We start from the raw sequence: 22,624 nt of genomic DNA, 5'->3' as shown, positions 1-22,624 counted from the left end.
CTTGCAGACAACCTGGGGACAAAAAGGTTGGTAATTTTGTGTCCTCAAAATAGGATGACTCAAGCTGAAATAAGAACATCTTGGGGGGGAAAAGCTGTTCAGAGTTTCTCCCCAATATGCCCTTTTTCTGCCCTCAGGGTATCTTATTTGTGCTGCACAGAATGAACCATTGTTTTTTTAATCTACCACTGACTTTGCACGGTGACCTTACAGATGTTGGTACTGTAGAACACTCCTCCACATATCCTAGCGGATATTGAATGGGAAAAATCACCCATGGGCCAAATGAACATAGGAAGGCCCTTAAGTCAAACACATATTTCTAATAGCTGTCAAATTTATTATCTCAGTAATGGTCAGAGCTGAACAGATGGTTCTCCCTCAATGTGAGTAAATAGATGGAAGTGTTTCCTTAATGGACAATCTATCTGCAAAGTAGAGTGTGAAGGCAGTGTTCTGTCTGTGTGCAGGTGTGTGTGTGGCAAAGTGGCTTGGTAAATGGACAGAGAAATTATCAGAACTTGGATGAAAAGGCATTTGGGAGAACTGTTGTTCTTTGTGCTTCTGATGCAGGACTGGTAGTTATTCTGCACGAATCTACTGCTTACCTATATATTCTTCTTGTAAATTTGTAAATAAATAGATATTACAAATATTGCCTGCTACATCTCCAGTGGGGGCACATGTTTTCATCGCAAGGAAACAGGCCTTTGTCTTGGTAGCCAGGTAAGCCATCTAGTTTTGCAACTATACCCATCAAACATGTAAAATGACTACTAAGCTAAAATTCCCTTGATATGCCTTCAAAAATGTGACAAAATTTGCAGTGAACAAACGACATGCAAACTAGTTCACAAATTACATTTTGGAAATTGATGTTGTATTTATGTGACATTCATGAGCACATGAAAAACTGTTTAAAGAAAGTACATAAAGAGGACATGACTTGGCTTTGTTCTGTAGCTGACTTCTAGCCCTATCCAACGGGGTGGTAAATCCACCATTGGGAGTGATGTAGGGCTGGCCCAGGTATGCCCTCCCTGGGGCATTTGCCCTGGTGGAGAGGCAAATCTGCTTGTACTCAGCTGCCACAGCCCCCTCTGGTGGTAGGAAGCGGTGCTGCAATCATGCCAGCATCCCTGTGCTCCCACTGGTGTAGTGGGCGTGGTCTGGGGACATGGCTGGGGGAGGAGCTAATGCTAGCCAGCTTCCTTTTGGCCTTTGTTCTCATCATGTCGGTGGCCGGGGCTTTGGACCTTTTCAGTGGCATAAGTCCATTAAGCCCAGTGAAGGTGGTGGTGATGGGGAGGCATTTTTGGTGGTGGGGAGGCATTTTCATGTTGGTAGTCTCCCCACACTACCAGGAAGTCTCCTTGGAAGCAGCGGCCAGTATGGCTGGGCACCTGACCTGTTGGATGGGGCTGCCCAACGCCTACTGGGAAATGTCTCATTCAAGCATTTTAGAATGGATCCATGTCTAACCACTTCACAGTTTGTTTGTTTTGACTATCTAGAACAGGGGTAGGGAACCTGCGGCTCTCCAGATGTTCAGGAACTACAATTCCCATCAGCCCCTACCAGCATGGCCAATTGGCCATGCTGACAGAGGCTGATGGGAATTGTAGTTCCTGAACATCTGGAGAGCCACAGGTTCCCTACCCCTGATCTAGAATTCCAATATGGGATGTCAAAATAAATCATTAATCTATAGACAGGCTTCTATAGGCTGGTCAGTAAAAGCTTTAATATTCAGAAGGCAGAACTATCACAGATGGATCAAAACGAAGTAACACATCTCCAATGGATTCAAGCCACGACAGTTCCAAAGATAGGCTTGGAAGTCCTCTCCTAATTTTAAGTAGGTTTTTCTTTTCTAGTTTTCATGGCCTCAGACCAGAACACAATTTGTTCTATGATAATCTTAAAAAACTGACCCTTCTAAATGTCATCACTGGATCTACTTTCTGAAGGGAAAGACAACTCAGAGTGGCGCTCTTTCATGTTTTTCTCCTGTCCAGTTCGCACCAGAAACAAAATGTCAACCCAAACTGTTTTACCTCCATTGGAGGAAAAAAGGAGACCCTTACGTTTCACTAGAGAGGCAGCAATTGTGACATGGAGTGTGTCATGGAATGATGCTATCGCTACAGCACAGGGAAATCACATATGACTGTGAAAAGCATCTTGGGTCTTTGATCCTATGCAAAGGTGCCAGGATGCAACTTCAAAGGCCTAAGTTACCTCGTGGCCTGAACAGAGTTTTCCTGAGAGTGGGAAAAACAAAGGTTTTTGGATTCCATCTTGAGACGTGGTCAGAGAAGGATCTCTGGACCATGGGTTCCTGGAATGGGGACAAAGAACTTCCAAAGGGAATGTATTCAGCTGAGTAATTGCATTTATGTTTTATTTCATTGATTTCTGTTTTTCAATCAATCGTTGAGAACTCAGCTGGTTGGAGTTATTGGAGAAAAGGACCCAGATGTTTACTGAAACAAGCGTGGCTCTCCCAGGCTTGCTTTCATGATAGGGTGGCGTTTTTGTTTTGTTTTGGGTTTTTGTGTGGAAAAACAATCGAGGAAAGGGTGAAGATCCTTCTCCCCAACACTCTTCTCCCCTCCAAAAACCAGCCCCATGAGGAACATTTGAAAACAAAAACACTCTTTTCAAATCATCCAGAAACTAAATACCACGTAGGATCCTCCCCTCGCTTCTTCTAAGGAAAGTACTACTACATAGACATCTATGTATTTTTAGGTAATCTTTTTAAATCCACCTTCCTCAGCTGATCAGGCAATGCAGTAAGGTTTCCCTGAAGATGGAACGAATGAAACTATTGGCTTAAACACTTTGTGTAGAGGAGGAAGGAAATTCTGCTCTTCTGCCTTGAGCTGAAGATGGCATTCTATTTACGGTACATCAAATATGATGTTGAACAATGGTGAGGATGCAGGTGGAACTTGACGTGATCAAACAAAAGAACTACTTGAACTGTCCGCTTATTATGTGTCTGCTATCAAGGGCTGTAGGAACAATCCTGCGGTCCCAAACACACAGAGAATTATGAACACCCACAAGAATACTCTGTCAATCACCATGGCTACGTATTTCCAGTCATCTTCCACCTGCAATATACAAGAACGTACATTATTTCACTAGAAACGAGTAGGTTTTAATTTTTCTTCAAGCAACAATTTTTTGTTTTGTTTACAAAACGTGTATCCTGCCTTCCTGCCCCATCAGGATCACTAGAACTTCATTCTGAGGTTCTGTTTATGGAACTGTGGCGAAGGAGGTTAAGAGCTCATGTATCTAGGTAATCTGGAGGAACCGGGTTTGATTCCCAGCTCTGCCACCTGAGCTGTGGAGGCTTATCTGGGGAATTCAGATTAGCCTGTACACTCCCACACACGCCAGCTGGGTGACCTTGAGCTAGTCACAGCTTCTCAGAGCTAGTCACAGCTTCTCAGAGCTCTCTCAGCCCCACCTACCTCACAGGGTGTTTGTTGTGAGGGGGGAAGGGCAAGGAGATTGTAAGCCCCTTTGAGTCTCCTGCAGGAGAGAAAGGGGGGATATAAATCCAAACTCTTCTTCTTCTTCTATTATGTGTGTTTCTCCGCCACTGCCTGGTGAAGGTCCACACAGAACCAGATCACATCCTATTTTCATGCTGCTGACTAATACGATTTCAGTAAGCTTATGATCTGAAAGCTATTCCAGTTTTTAAATAATATATACAGCTACCCTCAATGCAGCTGGCAGGGCCAATGTGTGAAAGAACATGGTTTTACAGCATGCTGAGCTATATTTTGAAGCCCAACGTATCCAGTACATGAACTATGTTTTGTTAAAACACCTGATAAGCAACCAGTTTTAGCATAGGGCTGCTTTGACAAAGGGAATACTAGGTGGTGGGATAAAACGCTATGCTCCTGATTGCAAAATGGCCACCTGCCAGGCCCTTATCACAGATACGAATAATTTCTACTCACCTTTGGTGTTGGCAATTGGATAATACCACTCAGGCCAGATCTGGCTCACAGGCAGCTAGCTACTGATCCTGGTGTTAATTCTGCCAATTTTCTATCAGGATTATTGCTCAGTGGTAAACACAAGAGCAGAGGCAGCCTTTTTTACTTCTATCTTCCTATCATGTCCCCGAGACCTCCACAGTACAGTCACTCCCACTGTCTGGGCTAAAATTATTTTCTGTTTTCCTCTTGTAGGGAACAATGATAGCCACGGTTCCCCTGTTCCGTAATAATCTTCTTTTTAGGTTGATACAAGGAGTACTAGATGCTTTCTAATAATCCCATTTAACAAATAACCCCAATCTGCTAAGAAGTCTTTCTCTGCTGTTGTTTAGTGTAATGCTTAATGGAAATTTAGCTTTGAAGCTGCAATCTAGACTTCTCTGTTTTCTTAGCTATTCCTTAAAGCGGTTTGTTCATTCTCATGCATCAGCAAAGTTCCACAAAATTCAATAGAGCATCACTGATTTAACACCGTCCTGGGATCAGGCCCTCAGTTTATGCTGAACTCCAAAGTGTCTACTCAGTACCCTCCAGCCAAAAGCCCACAATCTCTCTAAACATGAAATATTTATCAGTTTTAAAAAGCAAAGCCATTAGCACAGTTGCTGACACACATTTTTAAAAGCCATCTTCCCCTTTGTTTACTTATAAACAGAGCTCCACAAAACAGCATTATTTAACGAGTAACATTTCACTAGCAACATGCCCACCAAATGGTCGGAATTAGGTAGATATATCTATTAAGTAGATATGCTGACCACTACTACATTCTTGATGCTTTGCTTGGTGTAAAAAGTGTGTTGGTTTCTGGACAAACAAATAGGTCTGAGAGGAAGCTGGGGGCTAGTATATTCCTTGCTGATGTAATAAAGGCATGAAATTATCCCTGTAGTAGGGGACAGCCATTCTGTTATTGACTTAGTGGAGTGAGGGAATATTTCAGGGGCAGGTGTCTCCCAGGTAGAAGTTTGTAGACACCACCACCCCAGTTCTCCCCCTATCAGAAGGTGCCTCCCCTGCCTGCACTGGTAAATAATTTCAAGAGAAGAAAATGGATGACCTCATTATTATTTAAGAAGTTCCCATGAATGATTTTTATACCCACATGCAGCAAGGAATGGTGAACAAGCAGACTAAACTGCAGTAAAGAGAAAAGGAACACCTGTATCGCTTATATGGAAAAAAGTTCTGACCTTGTTTATGAATGCAGTGGGATCAGATGATAGAATCCCAAGTTGATAAAAGGGATTCTACCAAATTAGACAGCAGCTGGGGAATGCTATTTTGGAAAGTTATCTATAAATTGGTTGTTGGGGTTTTCTGGGCTGTGTGGCCGTGGTCTGGTAGATCTTGTTCTTAACGTTTTGCCTGCATTTGTGGCATCTTCAGAGGTGTATCACAGAAAGAAGTATGTTACACACTGTGCAGGTGAAACATTACCAGACCATGGCCACACAGCCCAGAAAACCCACAACAACCAGTTGAATTTGGCCGTGAAAGCATTTGACAATACATTCTCTGCAAATGGTTTTTTTTAATCCCTCCAAGTACCGGTAAGCAAAATCCCTGTAAGTAAGAAAAGGCTTACACGGTCGAAGGCTTTCACGGCCGGATTCAACTGGTTGTTATGTGTTCTCTGGGCTGTGTGGCCATGGTCTGGTAGATCTTGTTCCTAATGTTTCACCTGCACAGTGTGTAACAGACTTTTCTCTGTGATGTACCTCTGAAGATGCCAGCCACAGATGAAGGCAAAACGTTAGGAACAAGATCTACCAGACCACGGCCACACAGCCCGGAAAACCCACAACAACCAATAATAAGCGCTGTTCCTGATGTGTTCCTCATCCATTTGCAGGGATTTCAAAGTTTCAGCATCTTGCACTCTGAAATGGTACCATTAGTGTTGCCAACTGATCAGTTTTCCACTGGTATGAATGGTCCCTCCCTCCATTCTGGCTATTTGCCAGAAGATGTTTCCTATTTATAGTGGATGGCATAGCAGAGATGGTTATTTTTCACCATTTTGTTCCTTCAAAAGCAAAGAAATGTGATGTCCAGACCACCAAAGTGATCACATGCACCCTGTGCTAAGTCCTTGCTTTGTGAAGGTTGGTATTCACCCATTGTCGAACTGGCTTCCTTTCAAAAATAGCAGTGTCGCGTTTCTAGTCCATAACGTTTTCATTCGCAAAGGACAGTAAGAGCAGAGCATGTCCTGTGACACACCACTTTTGGGACAGCTAGATAGTGGCACTTTAGAAACCAACCGGATTTTCAGGGTAAAAGCTTTCAAAAACCAAAGCTAAGTGCTTCTGGATTCAAATCTAGCCATTCGATTGTAGACCAACATGGATACCATGATCCAAAACCAATTTTGGAGAATCCTTAAAATGGAGCACGTAGGGGGGGGGAAAATGGTCCGTCACTACAGATAGGGTTCCCAACCTCCAGGCGGTACCTGGAGATCTCCTGCTATTATAATTGATTTCCAGATGGCCAAGATCAGTTCCCCTGGAGAAAATAGCAGATTTGGAGGGTGGACATTACGGTATTATACCCTGCTGAGGTCGATCCCTTCCTAAACCCCAATCTCCCCAGGCCCCACCCCCAAATCTCCAGATATTCTCCAATCCAGAGATAGAAACCCTAACTCCCATGCTAGCAAGTGGAGCAGACATGAAAACTTGGTGTATGTTTGTCCTCAAGCAGCAGTGGCGTAGGAGGTTAAGAGCTCGTGTATCTAATCTGGAGGAACCAGGTTTGATTCCCAGCTCTGCCGCCTGAGCTGTGGAGGCTTATCTGAGGAATTCAGATTAGCCTGTGCACTCCCACACACGCCAGCTGGGTGACCTTGGGCTAGTCACAGCTTCTCGGAGCTCTCTCAGCCCCACCTACCTCACAAGGTGTTTAGGGAAAGGAGTTTGTCAGCCCCTTTGAGTCTCCTACAGGAGAGAAAGGGGGGATATAAATCCAACTCCTCCTCCTCCTCCTCCTCTTCTTCTTCCTCTTCTTCCTCTTCTTCCTCTTCTTCCTCTTCTACCTCTTCTACCTCTTCTACCTCTTCTTCCTCTTCTTCCTCTTCTTCTTCTTCTCCTTCTCCTTCTCCTTCTCCTTCTCCTTCTCCTTCTCCTTCTCCTTCTCCTTCTCCTTCTCCTTCTCCTTCTCCTTCTCCTTCTCCTTCTTCAAAAGCTTTTTTGACATGGGTAATCACTGCAGGGATGCTTGCATAAATTCAGATTTTTTGCTCCTTACGGAGCACCCTTCATTTCTGTTGAGAACGTAGGGAGCTTTTTACCTTCAATAGCTCCCAGAGTAATTGCATTATTTACGTTACAACAGATGGTCAAAGATCCCACTGAGATTATTATCCCAGTGACAATGAATTCTATATAAGCTCCAAGAAGGCAGAAAATGTTGCAAGCTTTCCATTCGAGCCCAGAAGGCAGATGGGGATACAGATGATGAAGACGAGCCATAAAAGTATCCATGCTATAGAATGAAGGGTATTGAGGTAAAATAAATTACAGTGGAAACTGTTACGCACTGGGGTGTGAAAACCCTCTGGCAAAGTGGTTGAAAAGTTTCTGAATACAAGTTCAGTTCTTTCTAAACCCTTGCGCAGTGATGGTGAACCTTTTAGAGAGTGAGTGCCGGGGCGGAGCAAGGGAAAACTGCCTCTGCCACTCCCCCGTCTGCTCCGTCCTGCCCTGGAATGCCCCCGGAACACCCCGGAACACCCCCGCCATGCCCCCAGAATGCCCTTGCCACGCCCCCTCAGGAGCACGCGCCCAAAGCGTCACGCACCCCTCTCCCCCTTGCCACTGCTGGTGCCCAAACTGGGGTGACGGCGCATGTGCCCACAAAGAGAGCTCTGGGTGCCACCTCTGGCACGCGTGCCATAGGTTCGCCACCACTGCTGGCCTAGCGCAACTGACCTGCAAAGCTCAGGGTGAAGGAAAAAGTGCTCTCCAATGAGCTCTGAGTAGTAGCATCTTCAAACTGACTGACAAGAACTAAGTGACATGGAGCATGCACACATTTTGTGAAAGAGAGCACACCATTATAGTTAGAGAGTTGGGCTAGGACTGGGGAGACGTGGGTTCAAGTCCCAGCTCAGCCACAAACTTTTAAGACTTTGGGGCCAGTTCTTTCTCAGTCTAACATAATTCACAAAGATAATATTTAGGAGGGAAGATCCTCTTTCCAAGCACTGCTAAGTGTGCACCCGCTAAGGTAAGGCAGTGGGTGAGCAGAGACAAGCCTTTTTTGGTGGTGGCATCTCAACTTTGGAACGCCCTCCCCCTTGAGGGTTGCCTGGTACCTACTCTCCTTTGGGTGCTAGGCAAAACCATGTCTCTTTATCTAGGTTTTTAACATAATCTCATTCCGCACATGCAGAATAATGCACTTTCAAACTGCTTTCAGTGCTCTTTGAAACTGTGCGGAATGGCAAAATCCACTTGCAAACAGCTGTGAAAGTGGTTTGAAAACGCATTATTTTGCGTGTGCGGAAGGGGCCTAAGAGATTTTATGGTATTTTATTGTCTGCTCTGACCCTATGCACTGTTTTATCAATATTATTTTAGACTGCTGTATTTGTTTTATGTGCTTTATGCTCTCATACCCTGGCTGGCCTTTACTGGCATGTTCTTACTGACACATTCTTATTTATTTTATCGGTTGTTTTGATTTTATTGACATGATGTGTTTCATTTGACTTGTTTTTATTCGCAGCTTGATATTGCTTTCCATAGCTAGCCAGGTTTGAAGAGGCAGCATTCAAATTTTTGAAAGAGTTGAGTTCCTTGGAATAAGGGTGAGATAAAAATGTAGTAAAATATAATGTCTGCTTGTTATTTAGCAATATTTCTCCTTTCTCTTCACCCCATGTCAGTACACCTACATCAGAATGTAGAAGGAGCCGAGTTTCAGTGTATCATCTGGCGTTCTCTGGGAAGTGCCTTCAACAGTTTCCTCATGCTATTAACGGCCACTTGAATAGATTCCACACACCATCAGTGAACCATGAACCATAGTTTAAGAATCCCTGAGCTACAATCTTTCAAAACAACACTGAAAACTCTACATGAATTAAGAACTACCCACGGGGTAATGCTTCTGTAGGGAAGCAAATACTATAGGTTAAATCAGTGTTTCCCAACCTTTTCGAGGTCAGGGTACCCTTGACCTCACTCTTCATATCTCACGGTGCCCCTGTCGCCACCCTCCACCTTCCCCTCCCATTGCCCCTGCTTGCCATACCCCCCACCTTCCCCTCCCAGGGTGAAGGGAAGCACTGGGAGGGGGGGTGGCTGCTGACCTTGTGGCAGGCCCTGTCTCATGGGCCAGCTCCATGTCCTTGCTGGCGCCGGTGGGAGACACCACAAAAATGAGGGGGGGCGGTAGTGTTGCCGCGGTACCCCTGGGACATGCTCACGGCACCCCAGGGTACCACGGAACCCTAGTTGAGAATGGCTGGGTTAAATGCTGCGGCTATGGATTGAAATAGTACTGCGTTATTCTTCTCTTTAAGGATGCGCAATGTCAGTGAGAAAAGACACCCCCAACTATTTTTTTCCCAGTTATGATTTTAGTGTAATGGGAGGAGACACTATCTGCGATCCTCCTGATCCGATCAGTAGCCATTTGGTGTGAATAGGATAATATGCTTTTTCCAGCTTTGCTTCATACAAGCATGGACTGCTAAAAACCTTGGTTTCTGATCACAAGTACCGAAGCTGGAAAATATACATGTTGCCCTATTCCTACGAAGTAGTGACTGTCTGTATTGAGAGGGTTGGCACAGAGCGTGGTTGGCTCGCTGAAATTGTATTGATTGACATGGCTCATGGGAGACCACTGAGTCTTTCGCCATTGCAATCCTAAGTGACTTTGTTATCAGCAATTTAGATTAACTTTAAGCTGAATCAACCATAGACACATCAGTGGCTTTGGCCTGTACTGTTACAGGGATGCCTTATGTCTTACCTTATTTCAGTATTTATGGAGGAGAAAACACCCTCCTTTGAGACTGAACGATCATTAATAAACTTCTACAGCCGTTCTTGACAATGCCTTATTACCAGCATCAGTGCATTGACATGTTTCGAGGGAAATCTGGATTGGGAGCCTTTTGGAGACATAGATGTTACCATAATGGTTGAAAATCACTCTGAGCCAAGGTAGGACATAACAAAGATTTGGGGCAGCATCACCGACTGAAACAGGTTCTGGAGGTCCCATTGCCATTGCTGAGGTCTTTTGGCTTAAAGATAAGACTCCAAAGCAGCATATATTTGGGAGCAAACTCTTCTGAACTCAACAGAACTTGCTGGTCATTTCCCCACTTACCTCGATCCCCCTTTGCTGCACGCTACTCTCAGCGTGCATCATTTCTGTCGCGCTCCCAGGCTTCCCCACGACCCCACGCTTTGCGCGGGGTCATCAAAAGGCGGCATTTTGAGGAGCGCCAGGAATGACGCGCGCTGAGGGGGTGCAACAGCGGCAGCGTCGGGGGGGCTGCGTTGTCTCTGCCCCTGTAGTGGGGAGTGCCGGGGGACCCCGCGCTACTTGACAACAGTAGCGCGCAGCAGATGGTAAGTGGGAAAACGACTGCTGTTGAGAAAGCATACATGGCACCAAAGACTCTTTGGCCGACAAATGCTAAGTAATCGTTCTTACCTCTTTGGTCTCATTCTGACTCCTCATGTTGTCAGCAATGAACTGTACACTGGTAATCACTTCATTGATTTCTGGGGGGTATTCCCCTTGTTCAGCTGCCCGTTTTGCAGACTGGTGGCTTGGTTTACTTTTCTTGCCAGTGGTGGATTCATTGGGTTTGTCACAGTGACAGCACTTGTGTTCATTGGGGACTTTCTCTTCTCCACACTCGCTGGCCTTTGGCTTGCTAGATTTACTGCTACTGCCCTTTTTGGGTTTTTTAGCTTTGGCTTCAACCCGCTTCTGCAGGGGTCTTTTCATCATTAGAAATTTGGGAAGAAGACGGAGAAAGAAAGCTTTGACCCACGGGGGCATCGTGTGCGTTGTGGGAGTCCGGTAGTGGATGTTCAGCACAAACACAGTGACAACAATAGAGAGTGTCACAAATATCATGGTGAACAGCAGGTATTCCCCCACTAGTGGGATTACCAGAGAAGTAGAGGGGATTGTCTCTGTGATTACCAGCAGGAACACTGTTAGAGAAAGCAGGATGGAGATACACAGAGTCACTTTCTCCCCACAGTCAGAAGGAAGGTAAAAGACCAGCACAGTCAGGAATGAAAGAAACAGACAAGGGATGATCAGATTAATCGTGTAAAACATGGGAAGCCTTCGGATATAAAACGAGTAGGTTATATCAGTGTAGATTTCTTCGCAGCAGTTGTATTTGATATCGTGTTTGTAGCCAGAAGCATCCACTATTTCCCACTCACTGTTCTCCCAGAAGTCATTCATATCCACTTTGGAACCAATAAGGAGAAGGTCAATTTTAGCTTTATCATAGGTCCATGACCCAAATTTCAGAGAGCAGTTCTGGTGATCAAAGGGGAAGAAGGTGATATCCATGGGACAGGAGCTTTTAAAGATGGCAGGGGGCGTCCAAGTGATTGTGCCATCGTATTTGAGAAGAGCTTTGGTTCTGCTTTCCACTTGAAAATCTCCAACGGCACTGGAAATACAGACAGAATGTAGTTTGAATTGCAATGTTAAAACACAAACAATGTTTTTTTAAAAAATAACATGCCCAAAAGTTATCAGGAAAGAGAGTTTGTACTTGTTGTATAACACAATATCAGGTCTCCAGATTTTATCTGCCGGCACTCGGACAAACTCGATCCCTTCATATTCTGCTGGATTCCACTGCAGTTTATAGTCGTTCCATATCTAAGGGAGAAAGAGTAAAAGTTTTGATGCTAGAATATTCATGTTTCTTGTGGTTTGATTCTCAGAGCCTGTACAATACGACTTTATCCAGCACCCTGAGCCTCTGGGAATAGGTCTTTGATTTCTTGCTAGTAGAAACCAGGAACTAACTCTTAGAAGAGTCTGAAGTTTATTTGAATGCAAGTTTTATCCGTTCCTCCTCGGCAGGTGCTACATTACTAACTTAGGATGTCCTTGCACTTGGCTTGCTGGGCCGCAATTATTTAGAGAGGGAAGATCTCATCCTTCACTTGATTCATTCTCTCCTGCCTCTTTGCTGCATCTCAGCTACAGACTCCGGAAGTAAGTCCTCCTTGGCTTTGTGTAGCCGAGGCAGGTTCCCCTCACATCCCTAGTCTTCTTCTTGCTGCTTTCCCAGGGTCTCTAGAATCATCCATGTTGGTATGGAAGGTAGAGTTACTAACCTCCAGGTGGGGCTTGAAAATCTCCCAGAATTCCAGTAGGTCTCTAGGCAACAGTTTCCCTGGAGAAAATGGCTGCTTTGGAGGGGGAGTCCATTGTGGTCCATCCCTTCCCCAAATCCCACCCTTTTCAGGTTCCACCCCCAAATCTCCAGCAATTTCCCAACATATAGCCAGCAACCCAGTGGTGGGATTCAAATACTTTAACGATAGATTCCGCCTTGCTGCCTGGCTGCTCTGGGGTGCTAAAAGCCCATCGCCCCCTCTCCCAGGGGAGGGGCAGTGAGGGGACTTTCAGAGCCTCAGAGCAGGCAAGCACCTTGCCCTCCCGAGTTTTCCGTGCCCCCCGGGTGGCTGCCCTCCCCCAACTTCTCATGCTGCCCCCCTCACCTCCACCTCCGGGTGGGAAGGAGAGCCGAGTCAGCTGGGCAGCACTGGGGTGGCAGAGCAGAGGGCTCCGGCTTGGCTCTCCTCACTGCCCTGGGCTTCTGGGGCAGGGAGGACAGCTGAGCCAGGCAGCTCTGGGAAAGGGGTGGAGCAAAGGGCTCCGGCTCAGGAGGAGAGCCGAACCAGAGCCCTCTGTTCCACCCTCCCCAGCACTTCCCAGCTCGCAAGTCTCTTCCTGCCCCAGGAACCCAGGGCGGGGAGGAGAGCTGAGCCGGAGCCCTCTGCTCCACACCCTGCAGTGCTGCCCAGCTCGGCTCTGAGGTGCTAAAAGCCCCCTCACTCTTTCTCTCAGGGGAGGAGGAGCTAGGGGGCTTTTAACAACCAGTGTGCCCGAACCGGGCTGAACCGGCTGAATCCCACCACTGCAACAACCCTAATGGAAGGCTAGCTGCTACTGTTGCCACATCAGAGAGCATTCCCTGTGGTCAGGGCCAGAAGGCCAGGATCTGGTCATTTACCACTGCAGTGAATTTGCTGATGACCCTCATAGGATGACCCGCAAGTTGTGTCAGTGACCAGATCCTGGCCTTCTGCTGTAGAGGTGGGGTTTCTTGTTGGGGTGAACTCCAGATGGCTAGCTAAAAGGAGGGTTGGGACTTCCAGTCCTTTCTCCAACTCCCCTTTCCCCCCATATCTTCCCATGAATCATTTAGACCACAGAATTCTATGAGGGGGATCATACTGAAGAGCAACTAAAGTAGCTTTAATAAGATACATAGAAAATGCCCAAAGCTAATATAAAGGGTGTGTAATTTGATTAAGGTGACCAGATTTTTAATTTTGTAACGTGGGGTGCGCACGCACACCCGCGCCGCCGCAGGAGCACACTGCCTTTTGCGGTGCTCCCCGGTCGGGAAACAGGGAAGCGCCCCAAAAGGCAGTGCGGCAGCGCGGGAGGCACATGCGGCCGCAGGAGCGCACTGCCTTTTGCGGCGCTCCCCGGTTTCCTGCCCTGTGACAGGGCGGGAAAACGGGGAGCACCGCAAAAGGCTGTGTGCTCCTGCGGCCGCGTGCGCCTCCCGCGCTGCTGCACTGCCTTCTAGGGCGCTTCCCTGTTTCCCGCCCTGTGACGGCAGGGAACCGGGGAGCGCTGCAAAAGGCAGTGCGCTCCTGCGGCCGCGTGCGCACTCCCGCTGGCACACTGCCTAGTAATTGGGGAAATTTTAAAACCCCGCGGGACGCGTTGCCAAAAAGTGTGACTGTCCCGCCAAAAGCGGGATGGCTGGTCACCTTGAATTTGATGCACATCAATAAGTACAATGAAGCTGAATGAATATGTGCACTTGTTTATAAAAGTGGTTTTTTTCTGCTTCTGAATGGCCTGTGGGCCATAATCAAAACAGAAGTGAACTAGTATGTCATACTAGTATGTAAGTATTACTGCTTCATTCCCTCTGGCTGATTCCGCATGGGCCAAAAACAGCAGTGTGAAAACAGTGTGAAAATGGTGTAAAAGGGTTTAAAACGGTGTAAAAGGGTTTATTCTGTTTTCACATCATTTTCACACTGCTGTTTTTGGCCCATGCGGAATTAGCCTTTGATAATCAACACATAGATCAGGGATGGGGAAATTCAGAACATTTGGTTTGTCAGAACATCAGGAAGTTTTACCAGATATTATGTGAAGGGGAGGGGGAGATTTTGACTCATAGCTGCCATTTTCTGGTGGCAGAGGTATGTATATCAGAATGTTTAGGTTGGTCCTGAGCTCCTTAGAGGAAAGGATACACATGTAGGAAATAAACCTGTGACTAAATATTCCGAAAATCCAATTCGTGTTTATAAAGCTTTTTTTGTACAGGTACAGAATCTCACACTTAACTGTCCTATCACAATACATAGGCAATTCCTCGTTCATTTAACGAGCAATTGAAGAGCTTTGAAGTAGATATACATGGCAAAAACGTTTTTATTTTGCATTTTTATTATGGCAATTAGGGAGCCGTTATCATCTCTGGAAGAATTATGGCTTCTTTATGCCAGTATCTCTTTTAGGCCTTGCCCTATTATAACTATACACGCAAAAGCTCAGCATTGCTGTAAAACCCACTCTGGTGTATGAGGGCTCACTTACGTGTCGTAGCCATAAATTGGTTTCCATAATCTGGTTGACTTCATCCTGCAGCAGAGAAAAACAAATGTTTTATGGATATATTTCAGGGATAGTTCCACAGACACCCTATACGAGGGGTCTGCAACCTGCGGCTCTCCAGATGTTCATGGACCACAATTCCCATCAGCCCCTGCCACCATGGCCAATTAGCTATGATGGCAGGGGCTGATGGGAATTGTAGTCCATGAACATCTGGAGAGCCGCAGGTTGCAGACCCCTGCCCTATACCCGTGGTGGCGAATCTTTGGCACTCCAGATGTTATGGACTACAATTCCCATCAGCCCCTTCCAGAATGGCCAATTGGCCATGCCAATTGGCCATGCTGGCCGGGGCTGATGGGAATTGTAGTCCATAACATCTGGAGTGCCAAAGATTCGCCACCACTGCCCTATACTCTACATATAGGGAGGTATACATCTGCCTGACATGCACCCTCCCAAATGCAGCTAGAATATCAATAGAATTAAGTATAACCAGTGAAATAAAAGGGTTGATAAATCATGTGAATGGGAATTGCTCGATAAAAGAATTGGCAATATGATATGTTATAAAAGTTCTATAAGATGATGTTGTAATGTTAGTTGATGCAAAAAGGAACTAGGAATAAGATGACTAAGTAGATATGATTTAATTGAAGGGTATTTGTAATATTTTAAAAGTATTTCAATAATGTATGTATGATTTATGTTGATTTGTTAATAAAATTATTTAAAAAATTTAAAAAAAGAATTGGCAATATGCACATAATTCGAGTCCCTGTAGCTTCGAAGGCACCTCTTTGAAAACAAAAAGGAAAAAGGAAAAACAACATGTGTGCATAATTGGCAGGGAAAACTAACTTTATTTATGTGCTTTCAACACTGAAATGACAGGCGGCTGCAGTTCAAGCAGTGGACATCTCCGTGGGAAACACAGCAAATGGTGGGTGGCATGGAGAATCACAAGCGGCAGAAAATGGCTGGTGGGACAAGTGGATGAGAAAAAAAACATTTTTCTCCAGAAATGCTTTATTTTTCCATGCTAGGTGTGCCAAAAAAGCCAAAATGGTTCTTAAAAAAAAAGTTTGCACGAAGTTTTAAATGGTTTGTGCGGAAAGGGCCACTGACTGTTTGATAGGCTAACCCAGGGGTCTGCAACCTGCGGCTCTCCAGATGTTCATGGACTACAATTCCCATCAGCCCCTGCCATCATAGCCAATTGGCCATGGTGGCAGGCGCTGATGGGAATTGTGGTCCATGAACATCTGGAGAGCCACAGGTTGCAGACCCCTGGGCTAACCCATTGACTCAGAAAAGCAACCAGGGCCTTAGCAATGGCCGACGAGCTGGTGTGTTGGCCAACCCAGACTGAGTATGGTCTGGCCTAAGCTAACTGGAGTGCTGCTGTTCTTTTTCCTTCCTGCATGTAGAAGAGATCCTCTCTGCTTGATGGTGCTTGTAATATAGTTTCTTTTGCTTCTGAGTACCACACTTGGAAAATGGAACCAGATGCAAGGTGTGTGTAAGTCTAAACCAGGGATCCTTGACCTTTTTGGCACATTTGAAATTCTGGCACAGCATAGTGGGCACAGCAACAAAATGGCTGTCACAAAATTTACTACTGCTTAACTTCAATACCACAGTACAGAGACTTGTGATGCGGTGACCGCTGCTGCCAAAGCAACATTTTAAAAAATTCACACAGCTAATCACATCTTCAGTGGTCAGAAGCTCTGCTGGGCAAAAGCCCTACCTGACCCTACCTACTTCCAAAAGACACCTGGCAAGTGCAAAAAAAGATGCTAATGGGTGCTGACTGTGGGCACCACATTTGGAAAACCTGATCTAAACTTTGAGTTGGAGATCTAGTACAAGTACAAAGCATGTGTGAACTTCCTGTTATCTTATGCTGGACGATGCACATTATTTAATGAAGAAGAAGAAGAGGAGGAGGAGGAGCTTGGAATTATATCCCACCTTTTTCTTCTGTAAGGAGACTAAAGGTGGCTTACAAACTCCTTGCCCTTCCTCTCCCCACAACAGACACCTTGTGAGGTAGGTGGAGCTGAGAGAGTTCCAAAGACCTGTATCACCCAGCAGGAATGCAGGAGTGCGGAAGCGCAACAGGTTCACCAGATAAGCCTCTGCCACTCAGGTGGAGGAGTGGAGAATCAAACCCAGTTCTTTAGATTAGAATTCACCTGCTCGTAACCATTACACCACGCTGGCTTTCCACTGCGCACATGGAGAAATCCAGCAACCTTGTTGAGGAAGTAATTGGGAAATCCTCCCAGAGTGCAGAATATTACATGCATGTTGGAGTTTCTACATGCCTATTTGATAAAGCTTGTCAATGTCCTGATTTCTTGTCTGTCTGGCACCTATCAACTCCAAAACCACAGGAGGCAAGGGAACTGTCACTTTTAAAAGACAGGAGGTATGCCTAAAATCTTCTTATGAAGATAAAGCAGTTCAGTTTAGCCTTACCACATTTGAAAGCTGTGTAATTGCCAATTCGAAATACACCGTAACCGGGTCGGAGACATTTTCCACTGGTCTGATATAATGGTTGTAGTGGGAGAAGAGTTTTTGAAACAGCCTTTCTTCAGATTTACATGCTAGGCAATCTGAGTAGAAAAAAATAAATATCAATAGAAAGTAGTTACAGAGATGAAGTGGGAAAGGGGAATGGGGAAAGGTAAGTATTTAAGCATATGGATATTTATTCATCCCACTTATAACAAAGACATGCATAAGATTAAACTTTGTTTATTCTCTGGTGATAATAGTAAATGTTTTCATGGTGAACTCAGTGCTGAAGAATATTCATGTTATTCTGCTACAAAATACATTTGATTCTACTCAGAATAAAATTTCTGGAAATTTTAAAGCCATGGGGAATCCCCACCTCCCACCCCCGAAAATAACTAAAACAGAAATATATGCAATACTAACTTTCCTGTTTTGCATAAAGTGAAAAAAGGTAGACTACCAATAAAGTAACAAAGGAATTATGCATGAATTAACTTAGCATATAAAAGTGTATTAACTGACGTTTATGGAATTTAAAATATAGATCCCTCAGGCTCCACCCCCAAAACCAACAAGTATTTCCCAACCTGGAGCTGGCTACCTTAAGAACTCCTTCTTTGTAAGCAAATTAGCATATCACGAAAAATAATGCTTCCTTCCACAATCCTCCTTTTTCTCTGCTTTTAACAACAGCCTGGTAGGCAGCCTTTGAACACTTCAGAATCTTTATCAAAGTTCCCTATAAATGGGGCCCGAGAAGCAGATTTCTTAGCTGTTCGCTTTTTTGCAGATGTTTGCATCTGGATTGACAGGGTCTTGCAGTTTTGAAGGATTCCAGCATTTGTCCTTTGACAAGGGTTGCCAACTGTCTAGCAAAAAAGCAGCCAGGCTGCTCCTGTGCAGCAGCTTGATAAATACAGGAATCAGCTTTACAGGAAGAGAACTACAGTATGTTTGCTGACAGGGTTATCAGCTGTTCCACCAGCCCTGCACAAGTCAGCAAGAAAAAAAAATTCTCCACGGGGTGAAACGCTTCCCCAGAAGATTTCTACACATCAGGCTACTGCTGAAGTAGGGTTGCAGTCCAGGACCCAGGTGTGAAGGACACAACAACTTTGGAGGGTGGACTCTATGACATCACTTCCCTGCTGAGCTTTTCTTTTAAATCTCCAGGACTTATCCAATCTGGGCTTGGCTATGGCATGTAGACTACAGAGGATCAGATTAGGCTGTTTTTTCCTGATCAGTTGACAACTTTAGCCTCCAAATAAAGCTGTTGTTAACCATCTCAAGGAGCTGCTACGAAAGTTAAAAACCAACTTCTGGGCTCGGGACTGTAATTCTGTAACTTCACACGGATCTTCCCCTTAACTCTCTTCTGTAAAGGGGAGAGGGAAGGAGTGTGAAAGGGCCTCTAGAAAAAGTTTGGGAAATGCTGACTAGCAATAGGCAACGGATTTGGCAAATATTGTTTTCCCTGGCCCTGCTCCTCCACCTTTAACAGCCTAGCATGCAAGACAAAAGGAAGCATTTACCTTTCCCCCCCTGCACATTTCTCTCTTTCTGTATTTATAAAGCTTCCTGAACACAATTTCTGAACATCCATCTGTAAATTAAAAGTATAAAAGCTGGGCCAATATATCAGTGGGTATCAGAGCTATCAGAATGGCAATTAGCTTTCTCTTAACGGAGTCCCTAAGGGGTAGACCTTTAGCCCAGCGAAACTAGAGTGCTAAGAGGCTTACACATTCCGCTAAGGGAGTTTATGACGGTCTCTCTTTGCTCTCCTGAGGTGAAAATGAATCACAAAGTGGGGTAATAGCAAGGACACAGCCTGATGCTATGTAGGTTTGCCCAGAAGTGCGATGGAATTCAATAAGGTTATTGCTAAGCAAGGAAGCCGTGCGGTATGCTAGCATCTTCCCACAGCCTCAGTCTTTGGAAATAATTGTTTGCATTCACTGTTTTGTTACAATATCTACAATATATTTGCAGATGATTTTTCTACAATATCTCTGCAGGGGATTTTTATAGGCTATAATGTTGTGTACACGGGAGGGGGGCAGCGTTTAAGTTGTAACAAAGAGCATATGGTATGGAAAAGAACTATACTCACTATACTGATTTTATGACAGTGAAAGCAACCTGCCTCAGTAGAATATCTAGGTCACCTACCAAACATACTGAACAATAAAACACACACGCACATACTCACACCGAAGAATCTTCTTTCAAGCTGCGTGTAAAAGGATAAAACAACAAGTGTTAACACAGGTCCACCCAGAAACCCAGGAGAGAAACAAATAACCTACCTTGAAGGAGAAACAGGAACACATCTGCCCACAAATAGAAAGTGAAGGAAAGAAATCCTAACCATTTCTGCGGCTGCATTGTCTGAAGAGGATAAGAGTTTGCTTCCAGGAGATGTGGTTTGCGGAAGCGGGGAAGAAAGTCTTTAGATGCTTAAGACCCTTAGATCTTCATTGCTGCAGTGAAAAGATCGGTTTGGCATCCAGAACTGCAGCCATAGCCAAAGGACAGGTTTATAAAAACATCCTATACCATCTTTAAGAAGAGTTACACTGTTTGCCAATTAAGAGAAGGCAGAATTGACTCATGTCAGATGACTCATTGTAGTTCACAAGTGCGTGTGAGAAAGGGTAAAAGGCTCTCTAGCAGAGAAGCTGTGTTGTGCAGGAGAATGCACAACCCGAGTATCGCCTCTGGTCTTGTGCAATGCTGCAGCACTCCTCTGGATCTTTTAAACTCTTCAGCTTAAAAAAAAAAATCCCCTGCAGAGGTATTGTAGGCAGCCAGTGTGTTTACAGTGTTATACCTTGACAACCAGCTCTGCTCTTGTGTCTTTAACAGCTGGTTAACATGCCAAAATGAAGCTTTTCCTAGCATGGGGAAAGTTATACCTGCTTAGCTTCCCTTAAAGGTACAGGAGCAGCACTAAACCCATCAGTGTCTCAGGCAGAGGATTGGTGGATTGCAGCTTGTTTTGGTCACATGGCTGCCATCTAACTAATCACCTGCAGTATCATAACTTGACGAGAGAGTTGGCTAAAGGGTGAGGTGGGAAGTCTTTAATTCAATGTTTTAGTAAAGGATCTTAGATGCAAGACATTCACTCTGAACCATCCCACCCTCACCATATGGATAAATAACATTAAAAACATATGAGATACCTTTTCCCTAGATATACCTCTGTATGTAGGCATGTGCTGTCAAATTGCAACTGATCTATGGTGACCCTAGGAAGGGGTTTTCTAGGTGGGTGATTAAGCAGAGATGGTTTGCCATTTCCTTCCTCTACGGAGCCTTCCTTGGTGGTCCCCCATCCAAGTAACAAACCTTCTTTAGCTTTCAAGATTTTATGAAATCAGGATATCCTATTCCTTTCCTCCCTAGCTGCCACCTCCCAAGGGCTAATTCATAGTCTTATAGGTCTTTGTTTATTTAGATATTTCTACCCTGCTTTTCTTCTAAGTGGGAACCTTCAACACCCTTTCCTTTTCCTTCCTTTTATCTTCACAACAACACTGGTATCTTCTGCGCAAACAAAATGAAATGTTTTGAGGCAGGAAATAAAATGTTTCTTCTGGGGAGTTCAATAACGTCTTTAACCCAAAGTGTTTTACTGAAAACATTTTAAATTGGATGCTGGGTTTTAGGGATTATTTTTCTGAAAATGTTTTCAAAACATTTTCCCTTGCCATGCAATCTTCTAAAGACATTTTCCATGCCTCTCTGTAGTCCCCAGACTTCCTCCTTAGTGCCATTTTCTGAGCGTGCTCCGTTGTCTCGCCAGTTAATTTTAGCGACAAAGACAAGACCTCTGAAGAATCGCAACATGAGGCTTTGAGAGTTTGAAGCATCGGATCCACAGAGGAGTAAAACAAAACAAAACCTGGAACGACCAGTAAATGATGGCCAGGAATTGTCTTGAGGGGGTGAGTGTGAACAAATCGAGGGGAGGGGGACATTGAAAACATTTTACAAACATTTTCAGGGATTTGGGTGGAAAGTACCACTGTGAGGTAGGTAGGTTAGGCTGAGAGAGTGACTCACTAGCCCATTTCAGAATGGGGATTCAAATTTGGGTTTCCCATATCTTACCAATACATCACATTGGCCTTGGAAATGTTTGGCAGCTGCATCCATGCAGAGTTGATATGTGAATGATAACTCCCCCCCCGCCCCAAATGAGCATGTTCTCAGCAGCTGTGTGCCTAGCTCCCCCGTGGACAGTTTGGTTTTTGTGATACTACAGGAGCATACAAAGAGCATGGACAATGGTCAGATTAGTGACATATTGGGACTGAAGCTTGCTGCTCACATGGAGGCTCCATTTGTGAACACTATATTCTTCACCCAACAAACTGTATCCTCCTGGTGCCTTGAAAAGCTCAGACACTGATGTGCTCAATAAGCTTTCCTAGGTGGTACATAGCTTTGCATCTATCTAAACTTTGGAACAAAATGTGTCATTTAACATTACTTGCAAATTCACATATCATGGCCTCCTTGGACTCTTGTCCAGTTGGGCTTGGGGCTAGTAACTCCATCTCTCCTCCTATGTCAGAGGTGTATCTAGGGAACATGTAGTCTGGTGCAAAATCTGACCTTTCCGTGCCCCCCACCTGAAGATGCACCTCAGAGCACCTGCAATCTGCGCCCACCAGCGTGGTTACACCAGTCTGCAAGTCACTTCTATTGAAGTCAGTGTATGGACCTGGGGGAAAGGAGGAGGGTGTGGGGGTTCCACCCCCCATGTGACTAAATGACCGCAGCCTGGGGACATTTGACGCCATTTGTCCCCCTGGGCAATACGCCCCTGGCCTATGCTGTGAAGCTCTATATCATGGAGAACAGCACATACATTGTTGCGTGAGGGACTTGGCATATTATGTGGCTGTACTTGGTCGTTTTCAAAGAAGACATGAAATCTGTGATGCCCCCTCAAAAGCTCACAGCTGTTAGAATCTGGCCTGCACAATTATTACGACACTAATCCATAATCGTAGAGGCTGAAGCGGTGCTCTGCTGGGTATTATGTAAGAGCACAACAGCTGTAGCAATATCCTTTGAAAGCGGAGAGTTAAGGAAAATAAACCAAAGACCATAGTTAAATCCACTTGAACTAGGAAATGCAAAGTTCAGGTTATCCTCAC

The 22,624-nt window shown here is 45.0% G+C and overlaps 1 protein-coding gene across 1 annotated transcript; it reads right to left on the bottom strand.

Annotated features, from left to right (window-relative positions):
- Positions 1-2,452: 2,452 nt before the first annotated feature.
- On the bottom strand, positions 2,453-20,335 carry CHRNA6 (cholinergic receptor nicotinic alpha 6 subunit). The gene is made up of 6 exons (XM_048503168.1): positions 19,760-20,335; positions 17,403-17,542; positions 14,898-14,942; positions 11,806-11,915; positions 10,713-11,700; positions 2,453-3,122 (listed from the first exon to the last, which is right to left on the bottom strand). Exons 1-6 carry the CDS (start codon positions 19,836-19,838, stop codon positions 3,000-3,002), a joined length of 1,485 nt encoding a protein of 494 aa, XP_048359125.1. The 5' UTR covers positions 19,839-20,335; the 3' UTR covers positions 2,453-2,999.
- Between the last annotated feature and the right edge of the window lie 2,289 nt (positions 20,336-22,624).

Source organism: Sphaerodactylus townsendi, linkage group LG07, assembly GCF_021028975.2.
Source record: "Sphaerodactylus townsendi isolate TG3544 linkage group LG07, MPM_Stown_v2.3, whole genome shotgun sequence".
Classification (NCBI taxonomy): domain Eukaryota; kingdom Metazoa; phylum Chordata; class Lepidosauria; order Squamata; family Sphaerodactylidae; genus Sphaerodactylus; species Sphaerodactylus townsendi.
The sequence above is the reverse complement of the archived record's forward strand: the minus strand, read 5'-3'. Positions and strand labels throughout refer to the sequence as shown.